Consider the following 22613-nt stretch of genomic DNA (forward strand, 5'->3'; position numbering starts at 1 on the left):
CTCTGTCCCTACACCCTTCAAAGCATGATATCCCTCTCCAAGGACCAGTCCATTCCTGCAACATGCCTAAAGTATGTCAGACAAAGCTCCATAATCCTTGCCTCCAAGGAGCAGACTGGCTTCACCCTCTCTAGGATGAACCTGTTTGTTCTCCTGACAGTCCATGGTATATTCAAAACTCTTCTCCAGCACCACAGCTCAAAGGTATCAATTCCCCTTCTACTGTCCCTAGTCACCGTCCAGCTTTCTGATGCATAGCAAGCAACTGCAAATATTATGACCTGTATCAGGCACACTTTGGTCTCCAGATTGACATCAATGCTCTTCAGTACTCTGGAGAGGTGACTGACAGCAGACTTTCCCAATCTGTCTCTTGACTTCCTGGCTGCTGGTACCAAGAGTATTGACTGTGAAGCCAAGCAAACTAAAGCTCTTAAAAATCTCAGTCTCTTCACCATCCATCACAAGGCTGCCAATTGGCCCAGTGGTGAAAACCTTCATTTTCTTGATGTTTAGCTTCAATCCATATTGAAGGCTGCAGTCCTTGACCTTCTGCAGAAAATGCTTCAGATCTTCCTTAGTTTCAGCAAGCAGAGTTATATCATCTGCATTACACAGGTTGTTGTTGAATCTTCCTTTAATTTTGATGCCACACTTCTCCTCATTAGAGCCCAGCCTCCTGGATGATCTGTTCTGCATATAGATTGAAAAGGTATAGAGACAGACTACATCTTGGCGGACACTCTACCTGATTTTGAACCACGCAATGTCTCCTTGTTCTGTTCTGATGACTACCTCCTGGTCCAAGTATTTCCATTCTTCTCAGAGTCAGCCACAGTTTGCTGTGATCCACACAGTAAAATGCCTTCGCATAGTCAATGAAACACTGATAGGCATTCCTTTGGTATTCTCTGCTTTTAGCCAAGATCCATCTAGCATTAGCTACAATATCCCTGGTACCACAGCCTCTTCTTAACCCAGCCTGTACATCTGGCAGCTCTCTGTTGACGTGCTGCTCCAGTTGTTTTTGGATAATTTTCAGCAGAATCTTATGTATTTGATTATTTGTTAGACAATCTCAAAAGCCAGGTGGCTTCTTTAAGTTTTTGTCTTTATCTACAAAATGGTAGTTCTGGCTTATCTCCAAGAGTTGTCAGGGGGTGAAATAGACAGTGAATGTTAACAAAGTCTGGACACTGGCTAGCAAAATGCACAGCAGTGACTCTCCTTTTCTGCCAGGACAACACATATTTGGGTTTTAAATAAACCTGGCCCCGTGTCTCAAGGGTCCACTTACCGGATATTGTTGTGATTGGCCTTGGGTAGTTTTTCACAAGCGTTCCACAGCGCCTGAAGTCTTTTTTCTTGCTCCTGGATACTAGGAATGGATAGAAAAAGCTATTGGTTGAGCATGAAACAATGGAACAACACTGGCAGTCATCTTGACCAATCACTGTAATATTTGAGAGTGAGGAATATTACTGACAGTACCAGCAACTATTATGAATTTTTTCTTAGGATTACTCCCCCTCCATGCTCTCCTTCTGTCTTGTCCTCTGCTGTTTCAAAAATAGACTTTGTTTTTTTCAGAGAGCTTTTAAGTTTACAGAAAAACTAAACAGAAAGCACAGGGAGTTCTGATAATACTCCCTCCCCTTACACACTCCCCCACAATCCCCCCTATTATTAACATCTTGTGCTACTGGAGTACATTTGTTACAGTTAATAAAGTCACTATTATCATTAACTCAAGTCCACAGTGTACATTAGCGTTTGCTCTGTTATACAGTCCTATGGATTTTGACAAACGTGTCATGTTGTGGGTCCACCGTGCTAGAATCATAAAGAGTATTCTCTCCACCCTAAAAATGCCCTACTGTTCAACCTATTTGCCTCTCTCCTGTGCCCCTAAATTACCAACAACAAATGATCCCTCTACTGCTTCTATGGCTTTGCCTTTTTCAGAATGTCCTATAACTGCAATCATACTCTGCGTAAACTCTTGAATGGCTTTCATTCACTTAGCAATATACATTTAAGGTTGTTCCAGGCCATACTGTTGACTCCATTGCTCATTCCTATTTACTTGTTGAGGACTATTCCAATCTACTAACTGTTTGCTTATTTGCTGTGCTGTGGTGGCTTATGTACAATTGTACATAAGTTATGACGCTGGAAGTTATGGCCCAGGTATTTAATAAACCAACAGGCTCCCCACAGTAGACAGCATTCAGGGGAGCCTCCACGCTAAGACAGATGACAGTGACAGGCCTACAAAGCTACTTCCAAAAACTGTCCAGTGGAAGCCTTAAGTGTCACAGCTTCCTCTGGACATGTCATCAGGAGGGATCCGACGGCTGTAGAAGGGCACTACATTCAGTGAAGAAGGTCGGTTAGGGCACAGAAGGCCTTTAGTGAGAGGATTGGCACAAGAATCCCAGAGATGGACTTGAACATTCCAGTAGCAATAAAGATGGTGAAGAACAGGACAACTGCTGTTCTGCTGTGCAAAGGACACCAGGAGTTTAAGGTGACTAGATAAACTAGAGGAAGACTCATCAACAACCTATATTATGCAGATGACCCAACCTTGCTTTCTGAAATTGAAGAGGACCTGAAGTGCTTACTGCAGAAGGTCAAGGACTATAGTCTTCAATATGGACTGAAGCTCAACATCAAGAAGACAAAGATTCTCACCGCTGGGCCAAGTGGCAGCACCATGATGGAAGGAGAAGAGACTGAGGTTGCTATCAATTTCAGCTTACTTGGCTCCAACATCAATACTCTTGGCACCAGCAGTCAGGAAATCAAAAATTGAATTGCACTGGGAAAATGTGCTGTCATGGACCTCTCTAGAGTACTGAGAAGTAACAATGTCAGTCTAGAAACTAAGGTGCACCTTATCCAGGCCATGGTCTTCACAATTACTTGTTGTGCATGAGAGAGCTGGACAATGACTAAGGATGACAGAAGAAGAATCAATGCCTTCGAGCTGTGGTGCTGGAAAAGAGTCTTGAACACACCATGGACTGCCAGGAGAACAAATAAGTCTGTCTCGGAGAAGGTAACCAAGTTTCTCCTTGGAAGCTAGGATTTTGAAGCGCCAGCTCACATACTTTGGACATGTGGCCAGGAGGGTCTGGTCCCTAGAGAAGGACATCATGCTTGCAAGGGTGGAAGGACAGTGCAGGAGAAGAAGACCTCAGATGAGATGGATTGATACAGTAACTGAGGCAATAGGGGTAAGTGTGTCGAAGTCAGTGAGACTGGCTCAGGATAGGGCAGGCTTCAGAGCTGCTGTACACTGGGTCGCTATGAAGTGCAGGAGACTTGACAGCACATAAGAACAACAACTCCACTACTATACAGATGTGTCATAGAGAGAGCTCTGTTGGCCCAGCGGTAAGGAGCTAAGCTGCCAACCCAAAGGCATGAGGTTCGAATCTACTAGTTGCTTTGTGGGAAGAAGACAGGCAATCTCCTTCACATGATTTATAGCTTCTGAAAACCCACTGGAAGGTGAGCTATGAGTTGGTTCCAACTTGATGGTATGTAACAACAGCAGCATATGACGTGTCATAGATTCTCGGGGTACCTTCTGAAAGTAATCTTGGGTGCCCTTAAGTTTTAAAAATTATGAATAAAGATGCTAGAGTGAATACAGCTGCTGTAGAATAAACAGCTTGACTCCTAATTCCCAAAACTAGGGACCAAACAAGATGTCCGTGGATTACCTTGGCACATACACAGGCTAGAGTACTGCTGTTGTTAGTTATAATCTAGTCAATGTCAAGTCATGTCATCTTTAGTACAACATGATGAGAGGTGCCCAGTCCTACATCATTCTTATTATTACTGGCACATTCGCGTCCATCACAGGTGCCGATCCATCTTACCATGGGTCTTCCAGGCCCTCGTGAGAAGAATGGGAATTCCACAATAGTTCATTGTGTTTACAAGCAAGTGGTACATAAACTTGTATGGAAGAAGCTGTTCTTTGAACAGAACAAGGAAGCACCACATGGTTTAAGATCAGGAAAGGCATGTGTCAGGACTGTATCCTTTCTCAGTATCTATTCAATCTGTAAGTTGAGAAAATAAGTCAAGGAACTGGACTATATGAAGGAGAAGGCAGCACTGGGACTCGAGGAACACTCATCAACAACCTACATTATGCAGAAGATAAAATCTAGCTTTGCAGAATATGAAGAAGGCTTGAAGCACTTACTGAAGAAAATCAAAGACTACAGGCATTATATGCATCTCAACATAAAAACAAAACAAAACTCACCACTGTCAAGTTGAAGTCAACTCATAGCTGAACCTCCTGTGGGTTTTCAGAGGAAGTAAATCACCTGGGAGGAGACTGTTCATTTTCTCCCATGTTGTAGCTGGTGGAGTCAAACCACCAGCCTTTGGGTTAGCAGCAAAATTCCCTACCCACTAGGCCACAGGAGCTCCCCACATCAAGAATACAAAAATCCTCACAACCAGGCAACATCATGATAGATGGAGAACAGACTGACGCTGTCAAGGATTTCAGTTCACTTGATGTACAACTAGTGAGAACACCAGTCTAGAAATCAAGAGACAAGTTGTACTTGGAAAATCTGCGGTAAGGATCTCTTTAAAATGCTAGAGCAAAGATGTCAGCTTAAAGACTAGGTGTATCTAACCCCAGCCATGCTATTTTTAATTGTTTTGGATGCATCAAATGTTGGACAATGATTAAGGAAGACCAAAGATGAACTGACTGCCTTGAATTGTGGTATTGGCAAAGAATCTGAATATCCCATGGACTGCCAAACACATAAGCACATCTGTCTTTGAGGAAATGGAACCAGGATGTCTTTTGGAGGCAAGGCTATTGAAGCATGGTCCACATATTTTAAGTATGTTGTCAGGAGATTGACCAATCCTTAGGAAAAGACTTGGAAAAGTGGAGGGTCTGAGAAAAAGAGGCAGATCCTCAGTGCGATGGGCTGACTGAAGAGATTGCTTGAGCCTGGCGAGATTCTAAGGAACAACAGCCTCTCGGGTCGCTATGAGTCAGAGTTGACTTGACAGAGCCTAACAACAACAACAACATATGCAATGTCAGGACAGCTTTACCTGAGTGGGTCACAGTGTTAGAGGTGAATGTGCACCATGTGACAAGTGAGGACAAGAGGGCAGAAGCCAGAGACCTGCTGTGTAGGATGAAAGGGGCCAGGGGCCAGGTGCTGTTAAGGGCACAACGGTGTCACAGAGACACAGGGCACTAGGCAAGGAGTTCAACCAGCTTCTACTCTCTGGTTGCAGCCTGTTAACCTCTGACTGCACACTTGTTTTTTAATGTTTATTAAGTTCCCCAGAATGCAGCACATTATGCTAGTTGTTATTTACTTCCACCATCTGTCCATCACTGTAGTTTTCATGTTGCTGTGATGCTGTGATACTGGAGGCAGTGGCACTGGCATATAAAAACCAGCAGGGTCCCCACATGGGGCAGCTTTCAGTGGAGCTTCTGGACTCAGAGAGACTGAAAAGGAAAGCTGGATGGTGGGCTTCTCAGAGCGAGCCAGCGAGAACCTCACGGATCACAACAGAGCACCGTTCAACTCACTCGTCTCTGACACGTCATCAGGAGGGACTGGCTGCTGGATGACATCATGTTTGTTAAACACTGAGCCAGTGAAGCTGAGAGCGGCCCTTGGGGAGTCGGACTGGCCAAAGAATTGCAACAAGAGACTCGAAAATATGCCAGCAAATGCAAGAACAGCACAGGACTGGGCAACAGCTCATTATGCTGAACAGTTGTTGTGTTGTATGTGTTGGAGTCCACTCAACAGCATCTACATATAGTTAGTTAATTAGCTGCAGTCCAAATATTTTTAAAGACCATGAGTGACCATTCCCTTGTCCCACACTTCTCTCCAACAGGAATCATGGCCATCAGCTTGGTGGAAGGCCTTCCAGGACCCTCTTTTATGCATTTACACGTCTATAGAGGAATTAATAAAAATGTACTATTTTGAGTGTTTTGGTTGCTTGGGGATTTTTTTTTCTTTTTACAGCTTGTTAATGGCTTTATTTCACTCAATACATCTTGACATCTTTTCATGGTAGCAAGAATAATAACTGTGTCTATTTTAAACACTGCAGTATGTCATACTGTGGACAGTTCAGTCACCCCACAATGTTCTAATCGTGAACCCACAGTAACATCTAGGCTTTTGTTATTCCAAACACTTTTGTACCTGCTTCTTCACTGGTAGTTCAGAGCTAGGATTTTCGCCTTCCATGCAGAGGGCACAGGTTTGACTGCCAGCATGAGCAGTCCTACCGACCTGCCATCTGTTGCGGAAGTTCACATGATGCCAAATAAATGTCAACAGAGCTTCCAGACTAACAGAGACTATAAAGAAAGACCTGCACTATAATCTTGAAGGCACGCGGTTCGAATCCACCTGATGCTTTACTGGAGAAGGCAGGCCAGTCGAATCCAATTGAATGGTACCAAAAAACCTCCCAAAACAACACCTAATTTGTTTCTTTAGGGAGCTCTGGTGGCCTAGTGGCAAGAAGCTGTGTTGTTATCCTGAAGGCGCATGTGAGTTCTGCTGGAGAAAGAGGGGCAATCTCCTCTTGTCAAGTTGGATCCAATTAGATGGTACACAACAAGGGAAGAAAGGGAGAAAAAAGAAAGACCTTAGAGACCTAATTCCAAAACCTGCTAGTGAAAATACTTATGAACTACAACGGTCAGATCCACAATCGATCCTGGGGATGGTGCAGCAGTTCATTCCTTTACATATGGGACTGTCATGAATCAGGAGACATCACCCCGTTGTTAACAACAGCACCTACAACAAAGCTCTTGGCACACAAAGATATATTTCACCATGGAAAACATCAAGAAATGGAATTGCTGCATCACAGTATCTGTGCTCTTAGAATTTCAACAAGTAACTTCCCACCTGTAAGACACTCCTAAAGTCGGCGTACTCACTTGGAAGCCTGAATCCACTCATCATACAGCTCAAAAGTCATGAGAGGTTCTGGCAATTCTCGGAGGTAAGACTTCAGAGCTCCTGGGCAAAAAAGACAATGGAGGCCGTGAGCAGCTAGACAAGGCAGACACATGCACACCAGCCAGCACGGCCCCAGGTGGTCACATACAAGGACAAGCTTCCTGATCACATGGCAGGATCAGATGAGGTCCCACAGGAGAGGCTTTGGGGTGATAATGCAAGGAGATCACCACCAGGCTGGCACATTTCAAGCTCATCAATACGAGGACTGGGCCTTGGCCCTAAGTGGACCAATCAGAAGCCGCTGTCCAAGAGGGGCTGGCTCAGTGACCCTGATGTGCAGCCACATACTCTCAGATTCACTCCTTCCCACTGAGCTTCTGCATTCAGAGAAAGCCCTTCCTAGGAGACTTAGCACTCACCTGCAATAGCATGGGGGTCGGCCGAGTACTCCTGCACGTCCACCACACAGCAGTCCAGTGCAGCCTTCAGCTTCTTCAACTTGGAGGCAGATGGAGCCACGCGGAAGAGTCCCTACCAACAGGGTGGAAGGGTCAGTGGACAGGCTACACCTCCAAGGTGACAAGCAAAAAACGACTGTGATGCAGTCGTTGTTATTGTGCTACATCAAGTCAGAATAGACCCACAGCTGACCCTCAGAGGGGATTTCAGAGTCTGTAAATCACATGAGAGGAGGCTGTCCCTCCTCCTCCTGCATGTGTGGTACTAGTTCATTAAATATTTAACTTTGAGCACCGAGCCTTCCAGTGCATGTACACTTAAGTTACATTTTGGGAACTCTGGCTGTGGCCTGGTAAAACTTGGGAGTGTGTGAGTGGGAGGGGGTTATTCATGGAAACCCCTAATGGCACTAAATGTCATGGATTAAACAGCATCCCTAAGGATGGTATTTTGAAATCCTCCTCTCTGCTGTTTGTGAACAAGCTCTGCTGGGAACCAGGGTCTTTACAGATATTATCTGTTAACAGAAGGTCACACACTAGTCAGGTCAAGATCCAGTCACAGGTGTCCTTCTAAGAAGCGGAGAAGAGAGACAAGGACAGGCAGCCATACAAAGAGGAGGGCAGAGATCAGAGATGCTGCTACAAGCCAAGGACTTGCTGGGGCTACGGGAAGCTGCAGGGAACTCTGGGGCCCTAGTGCGTGGGGTGGGGGCGCTGCCAACTCAAAGGCAACCCCTCTCAGGTGGTTTAAATCCACCAGAGGCTCCCTGACGGAGAGATGGGCAATCGCTCCCATGAGACTGACAGCCTTAGGAACCCGAAACTCCACAGCAACAAGAGAAATAGACAAGAAGCTGGGATAGCCAAAGACGGCTTTTCATCTACCATCAGAGATAGGACAGTCTTGCAAGCACCTTGAATTCAGACTTGGAGCCTCCAGAACTGTGAAAGGAAATCTCTTTCAAGTCACAAAGTTAATGAGGCTTCATCATGATCCCTTAAAAAACGAATCTATGATGGCCAAAGGCAAGTGAGAAACCAGAAAGTGGATGGCTAGCTGCAAGGAGGGCTATCTGAGGAACATCACAGGAAGCAATGTGCTCAAGGAGCCGGACGTGTCACTAGATCTGTCATTATGAAGTTTCTTGAGAGCCGTGGGGGGGGGGGGGGTAGTTTTAGATTAATGATGAACAAAGAAACCATATTACAAGGAGAAAAACTGCAAGCCAATAGTAGTAAGGATACAGAAGTAGAAAATGTATTTGAAGAAACTGAGAAGCATTAAAACACAACATAATCAAAGAGCAAGGAAAGAGAGAGAGAAGGAGGAGGGAGGAGGGAGGGGGAAAAGGGAAGGAAGAACGAGAGGGAGGAGGACGAGGAAGGGAGCAGGAAATTCCCAAATATACAAAAATAATTCATCATTAACAGTAAACAAAGAATTGCAATCTAAATGCCATCTTATATTTACCTATCAAAATTTAAAAAGAAACAGTTAAGGGCCATATAAAAATATGTTTTAGAGCCAATTTATATGGGCCCTATATTTGATAATTTTCATACTGTTATTTTTTAGATGGAACAATGCTATCATGTTGTTGTTGTTGTTAGGTACTGTCGAGTCTACTACAATTCATAGAGACTCTCTGAACAACACAGAGGCCCTACCCTGTGCCATTGTCACCAAAGTCTCTGATATGCTTAAACCCTCTGTGGTGTCAAACCACCTTGTTGATCTTCCTCTCTTTCTAAGACAGTCCACCTTTTCAGCATGATGTCTTTTTCTAAAGACTGGCCCTTCTTACTTAACAATATGCCCAAATTTGTGGGACGAAGTTTCAGCATCCATGCCTGTAAGATTGCACTGCCCCAAAGTCAGACTTGTTTGTTCTTTTGGCAATCCTTCGGATAGTCAATACTTTTCACCAACATCCCAATTCAAAGGCACCAATTCTTCTTTGGTCTTCTTTATTCACCTTGCAACTTTCAGACACACTGGACACAATTACTATTACAGTTATAGTAACACTCAAGAAAGCCAGAACCTATTTAAGGCAGACACCTGTCACAGAAGGAAGATTCAAATATTTTCAACTAAAACAGGCAATAAAAAGCAACAAGCATGAATCAGAACAAGAGAAATGCTATTTAGAGATTGCTAAGGACTGCTAGGACTAGAGAAGAAATCTGAGGAGAAACTAAAGTTCTGGATGGGGAAATACGATAAAAACAGTGGAATGAAAAAAGGAACTAAATGAGCTCAAAGTTGCCAAGGCCAATCACTGAGCACATCTTCAAGAACCTGCAAATACACAAAGAAGAGTATGAAGAAATCACTACTGAGTACTGGATAGAAAACGTGAAGGCCAGAAGGAAGACTAAACATAATGGTGAGAATTTAAACAAGTGTCTTAAAGGGAGCTCCTGTGGTCTTGTGGGTAAGGAGTTGTGCTGCTAATCCAAAGGCAGGTGGTTCAAACCCATCAGCTGCTCCAAGATAGGCAATCTTTTTTTTTAAATTTAGTTTGTTTATTTTTCATTTCAATGAACATCTACAGAGATTTTGGGATTCCATTCATTCATTGTTGCACCCTTCTCCCCGCACAAACCCCTCCCCCTCCACCTCTCCTTGAAAAGCAAAAGAAAAACTCCCTCATTGGTACACAAGCCCCCCCCCGCACCTCCCCAAACCCCACCCCCTACCCCCAAATATAATCCACTCTGCAACCCTCATTGCATACTCCTATGATAAAAACAATGCCCTAAAATATAATCTTTTAGATTTACAGCCTTTGAAAGCCCACTGGAGGGTCAGGTATGAGTCGGTTCTGACTCTATGACAATGAGTGAGTTAAAGGTCTAGGCCTGGCAGAGAAGTACTAGGATATGGGATGAAAGTGGTCCTTTCAAGATGCAGAAGAAAAGACAAAGATGAAAGCAATGATTCAAAGGGCAGAGGACAAGAAGTGGAGGAGCAAGAAGTGACTGAGTTCTCTGATAAGGTGGGGTTGGGGAAGACTTGAGAACAAGAAACATCTTTAACCATCAAAGATAACTCCTCTCTCTCACCAACAGCCCACCTCATCAAGTCAGAACCTGCTAAAAGCTGATCCTCCAGAGGGTTGCAGGACTGTGAACTGCATAGAAGGTAGTTCATTGTTCCCTCCTGAGAGCAGCTGGCGGATTCAGACCGCCAGAGTGTGGCCTTTCAGTTAACGGCATATTGCCCTAACATATGCACGATGCCATGTGCACAGGCCGCCTGAGCCACCCCAGCTTATTCGTACGTCCTATCTTATGTGGACATTCCCAGGTGATCCTTGGTTATTTTGCTTTGCTTGTTATACCAGTTTTCATGCCCTGAATTATGATTACTAATAGATTTAGTTTGGAGACTCATGTGTGAAGCAGTTGGATTCTGGAAGTAGGTTCTCTTGCTTTAGTTCAAACTTAGGTGTATAGTGTTTGGTGGTTTTTATTTCATTCGCAATCGTGTGTGAGTGGATTTTATTTGCTGGATTTAGCTAATAATCAGCTATGGGCTAGAAGCCTCTTGTTTATGTCAATCAGGACCTGGTGGGTGGGTCTTTGTATTTAAAAGACGGTTCAGCTCATGAAATATTATACAAACTGGGTGACCCTGGAGGACATTATGCTGAGTGAAATATCTTAGTCACAAAAGGACAAATACTGCATAGTGCCACTGTTATAAAATGGGACTGACATTGCGGTTGTGAGGAGACTGAGAAAGACGGGATAAATTATGTATACTGCATTGAAACAGATGAGAGAGAAAACTATTTAAAGGGATATATGATCAGGTATTAGTGTCCTGACAGGAGTCCAGAATGAAGGCTGCATAGAGAAGTGGACTGTACAACAGTGAAGGAAGTGTTCTTCTAATTTTCAAAAAGAAGAGTGAACTGGAAGAGAGGGGTGGGCAGAGAGAAAAGTGCAACAATGAATGAATGGAAATTTAAAGTCTCTATAAACTTTCATTAAAATTAATAATAATAATAATAAAAGATGGTTCAGGTCTGGTGTTAATTGTACTTGGGAAGAGCACTCTTCTAAGTGGTACAGAACTGGTCAGTTTGCTGTACTGAGGTAACTTAGGGTTGCTGTGATATTGAATGCTGTGCTACTGGTGTGTCAAATTCCATAATGGTTACTCATGGAGGACAGGGTTTGGTGGAGCTCCCAGTTTAAGACAGGTTTGGAAGCAGGATTGGCATCCACTTCCTAAACAATATGCCTTTGGAAACTCTATGAACATTAGGGAAATAACAATAATTACAGATCTTTTTACAGATAATTTTAGATCTTTTGTTATAGAGTCACCATGAGTCGTGCTTGACTCGATGGCACTTAACAACAACAAACAGCAATAGATTTAGGATTTTTCTCACATTTTCATAAGATTTCCCTGGGTCTAAGAGGTTTTTTTTTCTTCTTGTTATTAGGTGGCATCAAGCTGAGTATGACTGACGGCAAACCTACAAAGACAGACATGAACCCTGTCCTACCCAGAACCACCCTTACTATCCCCGACACACTAATGCCCATTGACACATATATTTTATCTATCCATCTTGTTGAGGGTCTTCCTCTCCTTAAGTGTTTCTTAGATCCTTGTAAAGATTGTTTTCATCCTTTATTACCAGATAGAAGGTTTATGGGTTTAGTGACAGAGATGCATTAAAACTTCTGCTCCTCTCACACTGTCTGATATTTTATCCGATTTCTCTTGTGGAAAAAAAATCCCAAAGGACAGAAGGAAAGGAAGTGCTGAGGGGGACTGCCTACAAGGTGATATCTATAAAGCATCCAGCATAATATAAATACAGTGACATTTAAATTAAAAGAAATAATAGAACAAGCCACAGAAGAGGGGCAGGAAACTTATAAAATCCATTGCGTTTTGAATCTCACATCCTTCATTGTACAGTTTAAAAGATTCTTTATCTTTTGGAGATACAAAGTCAAATATATAGAGATGAAATAGTACAATGAGCGTTACTTCAAAACATCCAAGCCTGGTGCTGTTCTTACCACTGGCTGTCCAGACGAATGTGACTCATGGCAACCCTATGAACAACAGAGCCGAGCCCTGCCCTGTCCTGAGCCATCCTCACAATCTCTGACATGTTCTAACCCATGGTTACTGTCACGGGGTCAATCCATCTCCTTGGTGGTCTCTTCTCTCAATGAGGACCAGCGCGGAGAGCAGAACGTGGAGAACTGGGATGAACAACAGCAACCACAAGGTGGGTAATGATGCTGACTCACTATCTTATCTTTATATGATGAACATTTTCTAAAATGTTAAATAATAAACAAAAACCTCCAAGCATGCTAGGGAAAGAAAAGGACAAGTTCACTTCCTTCCACGACAAGACCGCTCAGGACCTGTGCAGTCCATCTCCCTTTTCCACAAATAACACACACAGTGTTATAAACCAAATTGTGTCCCCCCTAAAGAGTGACGCTAATTCCTAACTCCCATACCTGTGAAGAAAGCCCTGTCTGAAACAGGGTTTTTTCTTTTTAAATGTTAATGAAGCCCTTCCAGTGGGCTTCCTACCAGGAGGCTATAAATCACCTAGGAGGAGACAGCCCATCTTTCTCCTGCAGAATAGATGTGAAGGGCCAGACAGGTGCAACTTCTGGGTGGGAGGAGCGATTCCCTATAGACTGTGAACCAGGGCTCTCTGTAAGGTGAGGAGCTGTTTGGAAACCATGTGCTGGTACCCAGAGATGTTAAAAACACAAAACTCAAATTCACTGCCGTGGAGTCCGAACTGACGCTTTTGAGGCTGTAGATCGTACAAGAGGGGAATGTCCAACCTTCTGCCCCAGAGCCAAGGGTGGATCTGAACCCTCAAAGGTTAGGCACACAACTCCTCTGGCCACGTCACTACACCTCCCTGGAGATCTAGATGAGCGACGTCAGCACACATGTGAAAGCTCATTGGCCACCTTGTCCTGTTTACAGTTTGCTTACCTTACATTGGGTAAAAGTAACTAAATTCATTTAACACATTGTAGCACACTTTTAAATTGACTACCTTGCTAGAAACACTTTTTTTTAAAAGGTATTACTGTCATTTGTGGCAACGTGTTAAAGCTTGCAGAGGCACATCTCACGATTTTTGAGTTCATGATCTCATGTCTTTGCAATTCTTCTCTGTAATGAATGAATGCATGTTGTTACTGTTGTTGTTGTTAAGTGCCACTGAGTTGAGTACCACTCATAGCAACCCTCTGAACAAGAGACCTGAACCCTGTCCTATCCTATCTTACCGTCTCTGACACACTTGAGCCCACTGCAGCAGTCACTGTGTCAATCCAACCCACTGAACAAATGCATAACGTGCTCTAAATAAATAATGACTGACTGATCAGACTAAAGCAAGCTGAAAATTTTTTAAAAGCATACCAAAAAGCCAAAGATAAGGTCTGTATCCCAGGAAGGGATTTACACAGTAATAAAAACAGTAATCACTTCTATTTTTATAATAACAGTCTTATGCAATATTTCTCTTTATGAGACTGAATTAGTTCACTCAGCATACTGTTCTCCAGCCCCTCTTATGTTATGGAGTATTTTTTTAAAAAATTCTTGTTCCTGAGTGCTGCATAGTACTCCATCATATGAATGGTCTTAATCCATTCGTTTGTTGTTAGACATCTGGGCTGTTTTCATAGTCTTGGTCACTGTGAATAATGCTTCCATGAATATCAGTGTACAAATGTGTATTAAGGTCCAAGGTGGGGAGGAGAGGGAACAGAGAGGATGAGGGTGGGTAGAATTCGGTGGGCTGCAGAGTTTGATGGAGGGTGGGGATGAAGGAAATGGGAAAGATTCATCAGGGACCTGAAAAGATGGGGCAATGATAGGCATAGATCAATGCTGATTGATTTTATAAAATATGATGTATGGGAATGACTGTGTGAAGCACAATGGAAATAAGGAAAAGTATGAAACACAATGTATACAAATTTGTATGGAAATCAATATAAAATAAAAAACAGCAATCACTATTTTCTCGTAGACTTTTTTGATATGTGGCTCCTAAAATAGTAATTTCTCAAGTAATCAGATTTTCAGGTTTTTCTGGAAAAAAGTTATGAGGTCTCTATTTAAAATAAAAGAATTTATTGAGACAACAAAAAAAAGAAAAGAAAGAAACCAGCTGAACCAGCAGTATCCCTGAGTTCCTCACAGCCAAACAATGCTACAGTATCTCCCACAGACCTCCTATCCCATGGAAGAGGAGATTTTCTCATGGAGAAAAAATCTGGATCCATTTGTGCTGTGGGGCAATGGGAGCTGTGCTGTACTTACCCTGTGAATCTGTGGGGACCAGTGTGAAGGGTGACCCAGGACAGGAGAACAGGGAGCCACTGTCCCGTGTGAGCAGTGGTCTGCTCAGGGCGGGCCTGGCCGTGTGAGACCTACCTCCTCCTGCATCCCGCACTCCAGCAGCATCGTCACACACGCCTCGATGGGGAAGGCGATCTCTCGGCCACTGATGGTGAGGTGCTCCTCCAGGGGCTTGCCAAAGGAAGGCTTTTCCACCCAGGCCTCTGCCGGGGAGGAACAATGAGGGCGTCAGCCAGCGATGAGAGCCAGGTCACAGACCCTAGACTGTTTCTTTCCTCTCTAATCCAGATTCCACTAAGATTGCCTCAGAAATGGAGCTGCAGCCATGTCTCTGGTCTTGCAATGTGGGCGATGGAGATGAGGAAAGGGATCATCTGGGCTTTGTGTCGCAAACGCACAGCCACATAGCAACATGCACGTGTGTGCACGTGCCCCCATACACATCCATGCACGTATACACTCCACACAGTCATAACCCCGAGTCATCCCCTTAGAGACAAGCAGGGAGTGTGTGCTGCTTCATGTGCGCTAGGAAGACAAGCAGGCTGCTTCCCCCTCTTCCCACTCACCCTGTTGTGCTTTGATCTGAGGCAGCACAGCCTGCAGGAGTGTCAGTGACTTGCGGTGGTATTCAGCTTGTACTTCGATGAGCTGAAAAGACACAAGGGCAGGCGTTCCTCTGGCTAAAGGGCAGAAGGCTCCAGCCGCAGGGGCCTGCACAGCACTCCTGCCTGAAGGGTCCGCCCACGCATGGGAAGGCCAAGTTCCGGCTCCCTCTTCCAACCCTCCTGAAAGCGTGGGCAGGCCTCCTCTCCAGCCTCCACAACACAGGAGTGGTGATCAGCAGAAACCTGACAGGCAGAGGGATCTGAGGGGCCAGCTAAAAACTAGGGCCTGGTCCATAGAGCCTGCTGCCATCTTACCCCATCAAGAAAGATATATGCAAAGAGATGCAATATATAATCTATTATATATCGTTAACCAAGAGAACGTATGCGTACACATGTGTATACAAAACAGTAGATTAGAGATGGGTAAGATACGTAGAATCCATTTATAAAAGAAAATTAAGTGACATTATTTACTTATAGCTAGGTTTCTACATAACTAAATTAACATATAATTTAACAGATACTTTGTGGATTTCAAAGAGATGAAACTATAGTGATGTAGTCCCAAGAAGAAATTCTTGCAAAGAGTTCTACTATTAATAGAAAAACTTCTAAAATTTTGATAAGAGTGAGTATAATAGCTCCCAATTTCTGAACATCTCTTAAAAAATTATATTGGAGATCTACTGTGGGGAGGAGAAGTAATCACTCTATCTGAAAGTCTGATTTGGAAGAAAGATGCTATTATCTCCAAGTAAGACAGAACTAAAACAATAAGGAATTTTAAAAAATCAGAATATTGATAAAATGGCACAAAAATTATAATTAACTTTCTAAAAGTCAGAATGGCAAAGGTTCCACTAGTTTCAGAACATTAAAACGATACGTTATCTTCAGAAATAAAAACCAATCGATGATACTTTAACACATGCTGTAATTTTATTTCCCCCTTTTTTGGTGATTTTAACATAAGTTTACAGAAAGGCTAGGCTTGCATTCATTCATTCATTCATTCACTGTTGCACATTTTCTTCTCTCTCCTTACCTGTCCCCTCTCCACCTCCTCAAATGCTACATTTTAAAGTAGGCTTTCCAAGTTAGCCCACAAATACCGATGAGCTCCTCTAAACTTCTAATAAAAGTAACAAAAACATGGGAGACTGTTAACAGTCCACAGCTAATATGCCAGATACATCAAGGTGTTTACACATTCAGGACTCCTCCTGTTATACACATTCAGCACTCCTTCTCATCTTTGACTCTATCTCAGTGTCAGGAGCCTTGGTACCCTAGTGGTTAAGCAGCCCTTGCTAACTGATAAGATAGCTCAGTGGTTAGAAGCCATCAGCTGCTCCCTGGGAAAAAGGCGTGGGTGTGGGAGTCTGACTCTATAAAGATTACAGTCTCAGAAAGCCAGTGAGGACATTTTTCTTTGTCCAATATAAGGCATAACTGACACTATGGCAACAGGTTTGGTTTTGCTATGGTGAGTCTTTTACTGTTTCATTACTCCTTTCATCACAAGGAAAAATAAGTCTATTTTTATTTTTCAGTTGATAATCGTTCTTTTTTTTTTTCTTCATTGTTATAAAACTCCCTGTCCACCCCACTCCACCTCCACTTTGCTATGCAGCTCTTACTCTGGACTGTTGCCATGCAAATAATACCTAATCATACATTCTTTTTAAGCAGTTCTATCCCTCATCTGTTTCAATGCAGTGTACATTATTTATCCCCTCTTTTCTTAGTTTCCCCTAAACCCTGATGTCAGTCCTGCTTCAGAACAGTGGCATCATGCAGTATTGGTCCTTTTCACTCAGCATAATGCCCTCCATGGTCACCCATTTTGTATATTTCATTAATTCCTTATTTTTCAATGCTGCATAGTATTCCATCATGTGAATATACCACAGCTTCTCTATTCATTGTTTGTTGATGGGCACTTGGGTTTTTTCCATCTCTTTGCTATTGTGATCTATGCAGCAATAAACATGGGTGTGCATAAATCTGCTTGGGTGGCAGTTATGGTTTCTTTAGGGTGTATTCCCAGTAGTGGAACTGCTGGGTCAAATGGTATTTCTATTTGCAACTTTTTAAGAAAGCATCATATCACCTTCCAGAGTGGTTGCACCATTTTAAACTCCCAACAACAGTAGATAAGGTCCCCAGTTTCTCTACAACCTTGCTAACATTTGTTGTTTGCTGTTTTGTTAAATTTTGCTATTCTTACTTGGGTGAGATGCTATCTCTTAGTTGTTTTGATTTGCATCTCTCTTAAAGCTAGGGATTTCTTCATGTGTCTGTTCTTCATCTGAAAGACTTCTTTGGTGAAGTGTCTGTGCCCATTTTGCAATTGAGTTGTTTACCTTTACCTTGTTGTGGTGCTCGAGTATTCTATAAATTCTAGACTTAAGTCCCTTATCTGATATGTCATTACCAAATATTCTTTCCCACTCTGTGGCTTTCCTTTTTACCCTATTGGGAAAGCTTTTGGATGTGCATAGGGATTTGATTCTTAGAAGGTCTCATTCATCTATTTTATCCTCTTCTGGTTGTAGGTGATAATCCTTCTTTCAAAGGTTCTTGTGGCTTGCCTTGCATTCAGCAAAGACAGGATCAACAAGCCCAAAGCCAAACCCAATGTTGTTGAGTTGATACTAACTCAAGAGTTAGCCTCTGCTGAGTTTCTGAGGCTCAGCATCTGTAAGGGAGGAGATTGCTCATTGCTAGCCCATTAAGCAAGGGGCTCTGGCGGCCTAGTGACAAGGAGCTGTGCTGTCAACCCGAAGGCATGTGGGTTGAATCCACCAGCAGCTCCGCTGGAGAAAGATGGGCAAACTCCTCTCTGTGTAACTTACCACCTCTGAAAACCTGGAGGGTCAGCCAAAAGTGGGTCCCAACTCGAAAGTCATAACAACACCCAATGAAGCAGGCAGGGGATTCAAAGCACTGCCTCTGCAGTTAGCAAAATCAAGGCACTGTTGTCACCAGAGCTCCCTCCGCAAGAGCCACTGTCCTAAGTAGCTGGACACGATTTTTAGGGGTAGGTAAGTCAGACCCTGTTCCTCCACTCTCCAACTCTGCTTTCATTGAGGCAAGGCGGGTAAATCATCCACATCAACTATCCTTTAACTACCTGTCATCCATCATCTTTGGCTAACTGAAAGCAAACACCACGTGTTTCACAGAGGTTATATCTGTATTCTTCACCATTTCCTTGCTGTCACAGACTAGTGTTTCTCAACATTTGCATGACTGGCATAGTTGTTACCTACCATCTAGTCAGCACTGACTCACAGCTGACCCTCCAGCAGGTTTTCAGAGGCAATAAAACTGCACAAGAGTTGACCGCCATCTTTCTCCTGTGGAGCAGCTGGTGGATTTGAACCATGTGCCTTTGAATGGGCAACACAATTCCTTACCACTAGGCCACCAGAAGCTTCTGTGACTGACATTGAGAGGCCACATCCATCTTTCTTGTGGGGGCTGTCATGTGAACTGCAAGATGGTCAATAGTACTCTTGGCCTCTGCTCACTGCCTGGCAGTGGCATCTCCCCAGTTGTGACAAATGTCTCAAAATATTGTTAAATGGGGTACGGGAGGCAGAACAAAATCACCTCCAGTTGAGAACCACAGGCATGGATCAAAAATGATACTGCATAATGTGGGAAAGCCTGGAGAGCATTATGCTGAGTGAACTAATGCCGTCTAATAAGGACAAATACTGCATAAGATCATTATTGTAAAAATAGAAGGATAACTAGTGAAACAAGCAAGGGAACTCAAGTGGGGTAGGAATGAAGATGAGTAGGGGTGAAACCACAGGGCAGTTTGGTGGGTGGAGGAAGGGGAAGGAAATGGGAAGGATCGGGTGAAAAGACAGGGTAATGATGGGAAGGGTCCAGTGGTGATTAATTTTATAAAACATAATCTGTGAGAATGATTCTATGAAGCACACTGTGAGTGAAGAATAGTATGAAACAAACTTGGTAAGCAAACCAATAAAAAGAAAAGTCAGTGAGTTATCCAAACACAATATCTAATAAAGTACTAAAACCTTAAAAAGAACGTGCTAATAAATTATTTCCAACTGTTTACCAAAAAAAAAAAAAGAGAGAGAGAGAGAGAAAGAATCCTCAGGGATGGGGCTGGGAATTGGTAGGTTTAGGGAGAAAAATCATACAGTAATGAGGTCAAAGTCCCACTGTTTTCTGTGACCCACTAAGCCAAGGGACCCCGGACCATCCCCACACCTTCTTCCTGTCAGAACCATGACTGTGATAAACACACAGAACACTCCTGCTGTGCCGGGTCCTTACCTTTTGAAAGTAATTTGCATAGTCAATTTCTTTGGCCACAAAACTGTACATGTCAGCTGAGAGCTGGTCCTGTGGATGAGAAAATAAACAATGGAAGTAAAATATCTATAAAAAAAATATATCGAATGCAGGAGTCCAGGCATCAGAGGGGAAGGTGCTAGTACTCCATCCTATTTTAACCACACTGAGGTCCTTAAACTTTTTTTGCAAGCATTCTCATTATTCCACTGGAACTCTACAGAGTGATCAAGTGGAAAGAGAACCTATGCTAGGGCTTCCTGGGGATTTTTCACGCCATGGGCCACGTCAAGTTAGAGCAGCTGGTGTGGGGTAGTGATGGGCAAGGTCGTTTCCACATAGCTCTACAGCTTCTGCTCCTACCCTGGTGCAGCTTCTGAGTTATCAACAGTGAAGCTGCTCTCTTTCCCCCTGCTGGTTCTGGAGGTGTGTTGGTGGCTCCTGGAGTTTTGTTGTTTGAGGTGTTTTGTTTTTTTTTTAAACATTCTGGCACTGGGCACCCTTTCATTCTCATTACCAACTAGTTGACCCCAAGCATATGGAAGAGAGATGGAAATGTGCTCATTGCAGAGAAGAGTGGGGAATTCAGGTGGACAGAGAAAGAACTGCCTACTCTCATCTGGGCCGGCTCTGGGCTCATCAACATCACACACAAATACAACAGCCAGTTAGCATTCTAAGGGATCACCAGCCACGAGCTCATGCTCTGTCGGAATATAGTCTCTTCTCTTCAGGAGAGAAGAGCTTTCCAGTTGCACAGAATCACCCACACTATTTAGAATAACAGCATACTTTAGCAAGATGTAGAATTTGTTAGTAAGCTTTTGTGTTTTATAAACTTCACCTCTGAGTTTGCGTTATCACCTATACAATAGAGTTGGCTGAGGTGGAAGAAAAGATAGTCTCTAAGATTCTTCCCTGTTTGGTGACCCTAGGGAGGCAAATCCTTAAAAGAACCACATAGGTAGTTGAAGAAGAGCCTTTACAATCAGGCTGATGCAAACACGGAGGTGAGAAAGTGTATGAGGCACTGAACAGCTGGAACCAGGCAGCTCGTGTTTCAGGACGAACCTGTTTCAGGAGGCATGCATCCTTCTGCAGCCTCCCCATAACTTATGTCTGCCCTGCCAGCTGCCAATTAAACACATTCTTGGTCAAAACACTGGGACAAGCAAGAGAAATGTGTTTCTTTTCTGATGTTCTTAAAAATTTCTGGAGAGATCTTCTTATACACAGGCAATAGAACCAAGGCACAGTGGTCAAGGAGGAAATCTGTTCTCTGGAGAGCTTCAAGCACAGATCAGACAATGCTGTGTGTGTCTGGTGCAGTTTCAGGGGAAAAGAACAGGAAGCATGAAGGGGTTGTAGGCACAATGTGACGTGGAATTTTCATCTAATGCTCTTAAGTAAGGACCAACTCTAATTTGTGATCAAGGTGCCAAGAGATGAAGGACTACTTTCTTTCCTATCCAGCACTGTCTCAGAAATGTGAGCAGAGATGGACCTTAATAAAATGTGATGAATGAACAAGTGAGGAAGCTGAGTCGCAGGATGGTAAATTCCCCAAGGACTAAAATGAGGTTTAAGAGGACTGTGGCTCCCTTTTGCTGAAGGATCCTTAAAGTGGATGCCTTTGCAGGGCTAAGGCCAACAAGGACTAAAGAGAAAGGGGTTTGGTTGAGTACAATCTTAACACCCCTCTGCTCAGGAGTGTCCATCCCCAGCCCCGGAGTGGGCAGGGGGTACTTCTGCTCAGGGAGAAACAGGTGGTGGGCGACTCAGCAGACAGAGGGGGGACTAAACGCCAGATCAAAGACACTCCCCCCCATCTCAACCTCCGAGCTTCTCCAAGAAACATCAGAAAAGTGCACAGCTTCAGTCTGTGGCCTCAGGAAGATGAAAAAGATTTTTCAAAAGGTACAAAAGCCTCGCTGTGCTACTATGCTAGCAATAGAATTCCGAATCACATACAAAGCAAATAAGAAATAAAAGTGGGAAGCTGAAAGTCATATTTCAACTTGGTGAAAACAGACAATTTTGTTCTGATATATTGTTCTGAATTTTGTCTTGCAGAAGGAAAAGCTTTCAATGGTAATCACCAGAGTTTGTATTTTGAACAATCTTTCTTTTCTTTATGATTGTGCAACTAATCTACACTCAGAAACAGAGAGTAAATAACCCAATTCACCTGTATTTCTATCACAAAAAACACAGTCTATAAATTCTTTGATGCTTGTTCATTTCCTATTTACACTAAACAGTCACGTATGCTTTCAAATGCTTGCCTTACAAAAACTAGGACTGATTTCTTTGTAGTTCATTTACCCCTAGAGAAGCACGTATTCATTCTAATAGCTATCCAAAACATTATTACATTGATGGACTGTTGTCGTTATTGTTGAATACTGTGTTTCTGGCTTTTTACTACTTTTATTATGAATGAACAACTATTCGTACAACTTGGCACCAGCTATTAATTATTTCCTAGGAAGTATTCAACAGCTAAAAATTATTCCTGATTAATTACTTCCTTATAAACAATAAGTTGAAAAAAAAGAATTGTGTATTGGGACATTAAGGCTTTTGAAACATACTGTTAAATATTTACTGCAATGATCACTACTAATACCACGAGGTGTAAACCTAAGTGTGCTGTTGCTTGTTATTCTATACTTTTAAAATGTTACTTAATCAGGAAGACATCTACATTTGTCCCCATTCCAAAGAAAGGTGACCCGACAAAGTGTGGAAATTATCCAACAATATTATTGATATCACATGCAAACAAGATTCTGCTGAA

At 43.1% G+C, this 22613-nt stretch overlaps 1 protein-coding gene across 2 annotated transcripts in view; it reads right to left on the minus strand.

Annotated features, from left to right (window-relative positions):
* The window catches only part of ARHGAP44 (Rho GTPase activating protein 44), a 229362-nt gene that overhangs the window by 40731 nt on the left and 166018 nt on the right, over nt 1-22613 (minus strand). For both annotated transcript variants that reach the window (XM_006901807.1, XM_006901806.1), the window contains exons 8-13: nt 19796-19864; nt 15434-15515; nt 14940-15067; nt 7436-7547; nt 6992-7073; nt 1298-1378 (exon numbers count right to left, since the gene is read on the minus strand). In XM_006901807.1, the coding sequence (XP_006901869.1) occupies nt 1298-1378; nt 6992-7073; nt 7436-7547; nt 14940-15067; nt 15434-15515; nt 19796-19864 (554 nt within the window). The remainder of the gene's footprint in view (nt 1-1297; nt 1379-6991; nt 7074-7435; nt 7548-14939; nt 15068-15433; nt 15516-19795; nt 19865-22613) is intronic.

Source organism: Elephantulus edwardii, unplaced genomic scaffold, assembly GCF_000299155.1.
Source record: "Elephantulus edwardii isolate Elephantulus edwardi_28Jun2011 unplaced genomic scaffold, EleEdw1.0 scaffold00346, whole genome shotgun sequence".
Lineage (NCBI taxonomy): Eukaryota > Metazoa > Chordata > Mammalia > Macroscelidea > Macroscelididae > Elephantulus > Elephantulus edwardii.